Raw genomic sequence first — 10119 nt, forward strand, 5'->3', positions numbered from 1 at the left:
AAATTATGTTATTTGAAGGAAAATATACTCTTTAATTTTCTCATAAGAGATTGCAGTATTTGAAAGAAAGATACTCACCGATTTTTGTTTAAGTTATTTGAAAGGAAAGATTACTAAATTTTTTATTCTGGCCACCTGAGCCGGTTGATAGTGAAGTGTTGTGGAGTATGTCAACTGGAGTAAAGGTAAATGTAATTCTCATGTCTTTCTTGTATTCTTCCAAAACTAACGTGGCCTTAAAATCACCATTGGATTTGTGATAAATTACGTTCTATTGAATTTTAATTCAACAATGCTTTTAAAAGTCACATCAATTTTATAAGGATACAAGAAGAACATAAAAGTAACTTATAGCATTACTTTGTCAGAGGGCTCTAAAAACATTCATCGACTTTCCTAATGCAGTTATAACAAGTTGTTCACAGCATGGATATATAGCTGGGATGAAAACATCAAGATTTTATCAAATCCTTAGCTCTTGCAACCGAACAAAAATGACCTTAATGGGTTCAATATCTACCCTGCACCAAAGAATCATCCCTTAAGGTCGTAGGTTGCCATCAAACACAAAATTGAGAGAAGGAACAATGCTAGTGTTCATCCATAATTAGTCTTTCCTCAGCAGAGTTTTCATTAGATTCATTGGAAGGATTCAAGAGCCACTTATTCAGGCGATCAGATGCTTTCTTCACCTACATAAAAAGATCAATAAAAACCGTGGTTAAATGTATTATCATCCTAAATGACATTTCTATTATATAAATTGCAATCATTGAGATTTACCTGTTCATTCCAATCAGTCTTAAAGGTAACATAGCCGAGCACGAGTGATTGCATCACAACACCAATGATCATTCCAATCCATAGACCCTGAAAAGTTTTATTAAGAACAAAAATTAAGAACTAATTAAGGCATGCATATTTTCCTCCATCTACATATATAGTAAATATGAGTGACAATATTGCCATAGCATTGAAACAATTAAATTACATTCAATAACTATGTTAAATCGCTACTTTTTATGAAACCATAAGCTAATAAAAAAGAATAAATCTAATCATTTAATTAATATTTTAATAAACTCGCCAGTTTTGATCTTATATATAGTAGTAGCCCAAGAATTACGAGTGATATCTAAATTGGCATTGATAAAATCCCATCTTATGAAACTAGCTTATTTTTGGTAAAGTCGAAGAATTTGATGGGATTTGTTGGCTAATGACTCAATGACTTTAATATCATGATTTTTTTTTTTTTTTTTAAAAAAAAAAACCTTCTTACCGTAATTCCTAGATCGGCCACGTATCCAAGAAGACATCCCACCGGCACCCCAATCAGAAAATAGCAACCTACATTGATATATGCAACCACGCTTTGGCGACCAGCACCTACGGCCACGCCTGCAAAACACAAGTTATAGAATAAGAAAAATCGAAATCAAAAACAAAAGAAGCTTCCACCTTTTTTTTTTAAATAAGTGCTCTATCGTTCCGAGGTTTCACCCAAACTAGATCTCTAAGAAACTGCACAAAGCTCCCACACTAATCGGATAAAGTTCGGGCTTTCACCCACAGGCGTGGTCGATCATAAGAAATTGTTTGCACTCAACCCGTCAAGCCTTAAAACTAATATTTCATGAGGCACCAGAATCAAATGACTTACCATTACAACCATGTATATACTTGTAAAGAGCTTGGGAGTATGTTTCTTTCACTATCATCATGATATTATGAAATCAATTAAATACATGCCTGAGAGTACTGGCTGGACACTGTTGAGTAAGACAGACAAGCTAAGCAGGAGAGAGAGGTCTGAAACAGCTTCGATAACTTCCTCGTCACTTGTGAACAAGTAACCGATTTTATGACCAAAAACAAAGCACAGAATCGACAAGACCACTCCAAGACATACAGAAATACTGGAGATGACTTTAACGGAAAACTTTGCAGCTTCGGCATCTCCTTTCCCTAATTCATTCGAAATCCGGACGCTAGGCAAAGTGAATGATCATAATCCATCAGTTTAACAAAATTTAAGCAATAAACCAGGAAAATGGGTAATTAATAAGACACATATATGTATATACCTGGCACCAGTTAGGAAGCCAATGAAAACCATAAAATCCCAAGCTATGATATTGAGGCTGCAAGGTCGATTCAATTCAATTTAGGAAACTTTCGGTGGATTAAAATCCAAAACATAAAATAGAAATTATCATATGCCCTTACCAGATGGAAAATGCAGATATTTCAACGGTGGCGTTTTTCAGGTATCCCGCCAGTAAGACTAAAACGGCATTGTACCACAACTCTAAGCTGTTGGGAATGTAAAAAAAAAAAAAAAAAGGATTCTATTGAATAAGTTAGGAAGCTAGACTGATAAAGTCAAACCAGAGTACATCTAGCTTAAAAGGCAAAGTTAATAAGCTTCGATCTACTTAGACATATTAACTACTCAAACCAAACGTTTCTAATCAAAACACTCGTACCAATAGCAGAAGAGAAGTCAAACAAGAGTACATTAATCGAAGTAATTGGGTGAAGAGAATGACTTACCAAAGCATGACACCCGACGATAATGAGAGCTTCACTACTGGTAATAAATCACTAAAAGCAGCTATTGAGAAACTGCTCCACGTGTTGGGGCACCAACCGCCAAAGACGTACCAGAACATTCCAATTAACACTAACCAATATGATATGATCATCGCACCCATTGCACCAGGAATCCCCAAGCTCAGTTTGCTCACAAAAATCCATGACAAGAGAACATGAAGCACAAAAGAGAAAGCGGAGAGCCATCCAACAATAGGGTTTTTGAGCTGCGTCTGTAGGTACTTTTGGATGCTGAAGGCAAAGGGAAAATAGTAGAGAATTGGAATGAACCAGAGAGAGATATATCCAGCGATTTCTGCAACGTCATCTTCCTCGCCGAGTAGCTTGAAGATGGGTGCTCCGAAGATGAAGACGGGGAGCAAGATTGTTGCAGTAACAATGTTGATGATCCATGAGCGTTGCAAGTAGATGCCCATCATGTGGTATTGCTTTGCTCCAAATGCTTGCCCACACAGAGTCTCAGTGGCACTTGACATGCCCAGCTACAACATCAAAATTATAAGCATAAAAAATAAATAAATAAAAAGTGTTACACATTGATAGAACCCGTTCTTATGATTGCTTAGAAATATGGGGAAATTTTACTTTGGACCCCTGAATTACTGTCCGTTTTGACATCCTCTAAACTTCAAAACCTCTCAATTTGAACCCCTCTATTAATTTTTGCCGTTAAAATCTTTAAAAAGGCAAAATTGCCTTTCAATTTTCTTTTTATTAAAAGAGGAAAAAATTGAAAAAGAAATGAAAAAAAAAAGAAAAAAGAAAAGAAGGGTCACAAGGTGGCCATTTTTTTTATATAATAATTTTTTTTTAAAAAAAAAAATTAATTTGAAATTAAGGGTAAATTTGAAATTTTATAAAAAGTTAGAGGTATAAATGTCATTGTCTAACTTTTAACGTTTAAAATCTAACAGAGTGATTAAAAATGATAGAAATTAAAAGTTCAGGAGTCCAAAGTGAGAGGTTTTGAAGTTTGGGAGAGGGGGGGACATGTTAAAATGGGTGGTAATTTAGGGGTCTAAAGTCAAGTTTCCCCTATAAATATTATTAGAAAAAAGAAAAGAAAGATTGATTTCCATACATAAATGCATATATTCAATTTTTTGGAAGCATTGCATGTTTCTATGGTTGTTAAATTAAGCTTAAGTTGATAGAAAAAAATGAATTTAATCATTTAAATTATATTTTAAAACTCACCCTCATGTGTGGGCTTAAACTCTCCCTCAACAAGAAGCGAAGCCCACGTGAAATATTTAATGAAAATGGGAGAAAAATGATAATGACTAGATTCAAACTAAAGACTTTTGGGTCTCATACGATAGATAATAAAATTGTATATTGAATCACATATAATATACAAGAATAAATATAGAAGCGCACTAATAATACATATATATACGACCAATAACCAATATACAACAATATATACAATATATACTATATATCCTAACATGTCTTAGTAATTTTGTCTGTATCGATCTGATCAAGAATATTGAAGGATTCCTCTATTATGTAATTTGTTACGATTATAACTTTTCCCAATTATGTCATGCATCCAAAAATAAAAAATATAAATAAAAATAAATAAAAATTAGGATGATAAAAAATCTTACCAGTATCCCGTTCACAAACCGGACAGTAATGATTTGTATGAGTGCATAAGCCGCAAGATCCAGTTCACCAAGATGTCCTATAAATGCTTGCGTCACCACAAATATTCCAAATTGAGTAACCCTTGCTACCATAGAAGGAAATGCAATCTTGGATATTTTTTTTGTTTCCACCCATATTCTTCTTGATAGATTGCTATTATTTTTTGGGTTTGATCCAAGTAATCTCTCGTCCATCCTACTAATCCTGCCAAAAGAAATGTTATACGAAAATATCTAGTTAGATTATGCTTTTAGAGTTGAATTAAAGTTATTGTTGATCATTTGACCATCAAAAAGCAAGTAAGACCACCATGTTGATCTAACGCAGACAAAAAGTTGATGGAAATAGATTAATGTTAAATGATTAATGTTATTTAGTATATATGACTACTATATAACTTCTTGATGCGGCAGTTAACATGTTGATGTGGCAGTTGTTGGATTGCGCTTTTGACTTTTTCATCTCAAAACTAATTGGTGTTCTGTGAGGGGAGTCAAAGCCTTTATGTCATTTGAAATCAAATCCTGCAAGGCATGTTCTAATAGCCATCTATGTGAATAGAGCGACACTGTTACGCCTCAAATGTGAGGTTCTCACAACTTGAACCCATAACTTAGGCTCTGATACCATTTTGTTGGATTGGGCCTTTAACCATCTCACCTAAAAACTAATTGGTGTCTAGTGAGGGAAGTTAGAGTCTTTTATAGTATTCGAAATTGTACCTCGCAATGAATGTTGTAAGAGTCGTCCACGTGACTGCAGAACGACATAGTTGCACCTTAATAGTAGTGAAAATCTAAAATTGAATCAGCATTTATAAAAAGAAAAAAAAAATTAAGGACTAATATTTATTGCCACATTTTTCTAATAGTATGGTAGTCTACTAAATATATTAATTATGTTAAATACTTGCTAATTAGACAATACATTAAGTATAGTAGTCTCTGTCAACATTCTTATAGGTAATGGCTACATCCTAATGAAATCCAGCTAGATACCACTCATTATGCTCTATAATTAAAAGATACTAAACTAGCTTGTGATCATAAAAGAATTTTAATTATTAAAACATTTATAAATGTGTGAGTGACCCTATTTCCAAGGGTGGAATAATGTTGTCGCAAAATACTTGGTAAAATGACAAAACATTTACGACCAAAAGGGAAAACTGTCCCAAATATATTATCTAGCGTTAAAGGAGCTTAAGAAGTGGTTTTAATACATGAAAATTTGTGCTAAATAAAAAGTTATTCCGTTTTGTTAAAAATAAAAAACTCATAAAGTGTCTCTTTGTCTTTTTTTTCTCTAAAGAATATCAAAACACACTTTGATAAAAAGCTTTTTACAAAGTTCTTTTCGGCTTTAAAAGCTATATTTTTCAATGCAATCCTAACAAGCTTTAGGATTGCGCTCAGGAGCTCAAAAAGTACTTATTATATATAAAAAGTTATGCCAAACAAAAAGGTTGTATGTTTCGTAAAAATTTCAAAAACTACTTCTTTGACTTTTTTTCTTTAAGAAAAAGATCAAAATGCAGTTTTGAGAAAAACTAAAATATAATGTTTTTTTTTTGACATTAAAAGCTCTATTTCCTAATGCAATCACAAACAAACTTTATAATTTGTTAATAGAAGGATAAAATCGTTGGTGTTCTCCATCTTGGAGAAAGAAACAACAAGCTGGGACCACTGACACGACAGTATACTAATTCTTCCCACATGACTAGTAATCTCTTTTTTAATCCTAGACCAAGTTATGGAGAGGTGAAATTTGCATTATAAAACTCCTAACCAGCTATTTGAGTGCTACACTCAGAGGTGGAGGTAGCAAGGGGCGAGATAGGGTAAAACCCCTTGAAACTCCCTTAAAATGTTTTATGAAACATAGATACATTGTTACTTCAATACGCTAAAGTCCTCCCTCTCCCACTTTTGGGTGCACGATGAGACCGAGAGCACCACAGATTGAAATGAGAGAACGAGAGAGAGATAGAGATAGAACAATGGAGGCATGCAGAGAGAGAGAGATTGGGGTTTCCGTGTGAGAAACGAGAACCGGTGTGAGGAGGTGAGGCGACGATGCCTCTACCACGGACAACTTATCCTTTGCCGTGACTATGATGGGGCCGCTTGGGGCTTCCTTCAATGGATGCATTTTGGCTTGATTAAAGAAACAGAGGAGTTAATTGGGGATTACATGTATAGAGATGCAGAGAAAAGAAAACGATTTTCTAGAAATAAAATAAAGCATTGAGTAGCTATAGTGCTACCCAACCATTTAGGTAAGAGACTTTAGGCATATGCTAGTATTACTCTAAAATAATTTTTTTTTTTTTTTTTTAAAAAAAAAAAAAACATGCAACCGAAAGTCCGTTTTCTGAATATGTATGTTGTTGGAGATAAGTTTCCTAACCTTCCGAAGAAACGACTTTCTGGTCAATGTTGTCCTCCATTAAATCCAAAATGAACTTATTCCACGACAGAATAATGTGTATATATTTTAGGGGACACTAGTTGAGGATAAGATAGTAAGTAAGACACTTGTTACAAATCCCCAAACTTTACTTTATTCTTGGAAAAGTATGATGCTTCTCTTCCTCAACAGCCTTTTTTTTTTTTTTTTTTCAAACCTCCAACATGGCTGTTATTTTATGGTATGTGACAGCATTTTAATTTTAGCATTATCAGCAAATTTTACTTATCAAAATAACTAAAAGTATATTTTTTTTATTTTAATTACTAATTTTTTTAAAGCACACTTAGTCGCCTTACTACTTTAACTATCAACTTTCATCATTTTATTTAACTATTCTTTTTTATTTTTTATTTTTTACTTTTTCAAAGAATATATAAAGAGAGAGAAAATTCATATTATTTCTTATTTATTTGGTGAGTAAATAGTACATATTTATTTTGAGTTAAAATAGTAAAGCTAAAAATGAAGGATTTTAGTCACTTGAACTAAATTGCCTAAAAAAAAATAATTTTGATGAAAATGCTCTTTGATGAGATTCTTTATAATTTTCCTTTCCGGCAGATTTCTGCCATTTTTTTACTCGAGAAATCAATGACTCCCTCTCACAGACGTGTGTGACTGTACATGTGTGTATATATATATAGAAAACATTTATCATGCACAGCAAAAGAGTACAATATATACGTCAATATCTTATTCGTACTGCAATTAAATATTGTTCACCCTTTATTTTCAACACTATATATATAAAAGTTATCGGCTATATGTATAAATCTGCCATACACAGCTATTGGCACAGACAATTTTGACTAATAGTTAGAAAAAAGAAAAAAGAAAAAAGAAAAAAGAAAAAAAGAACCATGGTTGGCACAGAGACAATGTCAACTACTTCAAGTCTTATTTTTTATTTTTTGTATCAGCGGGATCCCTCTTATGATTCGCCAAATCCAAATCCGTATATTTTGGGCAAACTTTCTAAGTATGAACAAACACTATGCTTACTTACTTGTCCTTCCACAAGCACTTTAATTTGTTTGTTATATCTTCCATTCTTGCTCGGAGTATATAGGAACAGACTTGGTCAAGAACAGACATAAAATACTCAACATTATTTATAGCAGATGAAAAAAAAAATGGTATTAATGCAAATATTAAGGAGTTTCTATAATTAATCAGGTTATGTTTAATTATAAACTAGCTTTGGTGTACCATGATGAGCCAGTAGTTTGCTTCAGATGAAAGAATGAAAGAAAAACAAAAATTGAACACAGAGTAATATTTGTCTTGAAACAGGAAGAGAACAAAAATAATATGCAGGGATAAGAAAACACCAACAACATTACTTTTATTTCTAAATTCTGAGGCTTATGGATATTGTTCTTACTGTTCAAAGCCATGGCAGTTAAAATATCAAAGCTAAATAGTAAATTTTGACTTAGAAAGGGTAAACTTTACTTACTTGGTGTTACAGTTGCCTCAGGAGTTCTCGAGCCTTGATAATGGCTTCAACTTAATTCCTGGTCGAGAGAGAGAGAGAGAGAGGGGAGTCTATGTTAAAGATAGAGAGGCTTGGGAATGCTCTCTCTGTCTAGCTTTTCTTTCAAATGGATTTGCCCTCTTGTACCTTTTTTCTTTTCTTCTTCTTTTTTGGATGGGAAAGGACAGAGACTAACTATGTTTGGCAACCATTTTCCCTCAGTTCTTTTTTAAAAGGTGAAATGTATTTCTTCACATTAACAAATAGCTTTTTTTCATATTTCTTTTACAAAAAATTTAAAATTTATTTCATATGTATATCATATCAATCAATTCATTATTCATTCACTATTTCTCTTCTCAAAACTCTTTATCAAACCCACTCTTATGGTGTGTTTGCCAAAAGACTTGAAAAATGAAGTGAACTAGAACTATAGCAGATTTGATTGATGTGAAAGAAAAAAAAAAAAAAGTATTGTTTTTTTTTAATAATAATAAAAAGTGATTGATGTGATATACAAAGTAAAAATATTATGATTGATTTTGAGATAAATAATAGAGACTTTTTTTGAGTCATTTGACAAACACACCTTAAAGACTTCTTTCCAGACCTCCGTTGTCCTCATCTTAGTGTGAATAGGATACATACAAGGCTCATGACTGGTTGGTGATTAGGATTATGTTAAGACTTAGAAAAATGGGTGCAAAATAAGAAGTTGGGTGGAAGTTCTCTTTCTGTGCGTTAGAGTTTATTTGGAATTGTGGTTTTAATAAATGTGATTTTAAAAATTGTGTTTTTGAAATTGCGACTTTTTAAAATCGCAAAGGCGTTTGGTAAAATATGTTTTTTTTTTTTTATCAACTATTTGTTAGACAAAATCGTGATTTTGGTTTAAATTCGCATTTTTTTCAAATAAATACCCCTTAGTCTGCTTATAAAAATCAATACCAAACTCCTTACGTTTTGCGATATCTTTTAAAAATGCAGATTATTTTTACGAAATCGTAATCTCAAATGTACTCTTAAAGGATAAAGGAAAGAATATGCAAAATTGATCATTCTAATTGCTTTGTTATGCACATTCTTTGTTTTCATTTTACCTTGGTTTAATTACATTTTTGTGTATAGTAAAAATATAGTATGCGAAAAAAAAAAAAGAAGTTAAAAAAAAAAACAATAGTACTTCGTTTTAAATTCCTGAATTACTATGCAATTTGATAAGCTTCCGAACTTCAAAACTTTGAATTTAAACTTTCAATTGCAGTCAATTTGAACCTCTCCATCAGATTTAAAACGTTAAAAGTGAGACAATGATGTTTATACCCTGACTTTTTATAAAATTTCAAATTTACCCTTAATTTCAAATTAAAAATTAAAAAAAATTATTAAAAAAAAATCACAAGGTGACCCACGGTTGGACCACACCTTGTGACCCTTTTTTTTATTATTTTTTTCAATTCTTTTTTAATAAAAAGAAAATTGAAGGATAATTTTGTATTTTTAGAGGTTTTAAAGACAAAAATTGAACAGGGGTAAATTGATTGCAATTGAAAATTTAAAGGTTCAATTTGAGAGATTTTGAAGTTTGGAAGACTTATAAAATTGCATGGTAATTTAAGAATTTAAATAAAGTTAAAGTAAAAAAAAAAAAAAAAAAAAAAAGGAAAATTACACTTTACCCCCCTAAAGTTTGGGGCGATTTTCAATTCGACCACCAATGTTTCAATTTTTGCAATGCACCCCCCCAAACTTGCAAATTTTTTTTCAATTCGTCCAATTTCATCAAAAAATTTTCATATTGTCCCTAATTTTTTTACTTTTTTACTTTTTATTTTTTATAAAAAAAAAAAAAAAGAAGAAAATTTGGGATTGCAAAAATGGCTTGATGGCCAAAGGGG

The 10119-nt window shown here is 32.0% G+C and overlaps 1 protein-coding gene across 1 annotated transcript; it reads right to left on the reverse strand.

Annotated features, from left to right (window-relative positions):
- Positions 1-274: 274 nt before the first annotated feature.
- On the reverse strand, positions 275-8330 carry LOC132166946 (protein DETOXIFICATION 24-like). The gene is made up of 9 exons (XM_059577813.1): positions 8204-8330; positions 4230-4473; positions 2557-3098; positions 2230-2316; positions 2088-2144; positions 1753-1991; positions 1283-1401; positions 784-870; positions 275-692 (listed from the first exon to the last, which is right to left on the reverse strand). The coding sequence occupies exons 2-9, from the start codon at positions 4461-4463 to the stop codon at positions 591-593; spliced, it is 1467 nt and encodes a 488-aa protein (XP_059433796.1). The 5' UTR covers positions 4464-4473; positions 8204-8330; the 3' UTR covers positions 275-590.
- Between the last annotated feature and the right edge of the window lie 1789 nt (positions 8331-10119).

This window comes from Corylus avellana, chromosome ca1 (genome assembly GCF_901000735.1).
Source record: "Corylus avellana chromosome ca1, CavTom2PMs-1.0".
NCBI lineage: Eukaryota > Viridiplantae > Streptophyta > Magnoliopsida > Fagales > Betulaceae > Corylus > Corylus avellana.

Excerpts from the sequence above, each read along its gene's own strand:
- LOC132166946 (XM_059577813.1), bottom strand. The coding sequence starts at position 4,463 with ATGGACGAGAGATTACTTGGATCAAACCCAAAAAATAATAGCAATCTA. Across the intron at positions 2,145-2,229 it reads ATATCTGCATTTTCCATCTG|CCTCAATATCATAGCTTGGG; the intron begins GTAAGGGCATAT and ends TCGACCTTGCAG. Across the intron at positions 871-1,282 it reads TGGCCGATCTAGGAATTACG|GGTCTATGGATTGGAATGAT; the intron begins GTAAGAAGGTTT and ends AAAACTTTTCAG.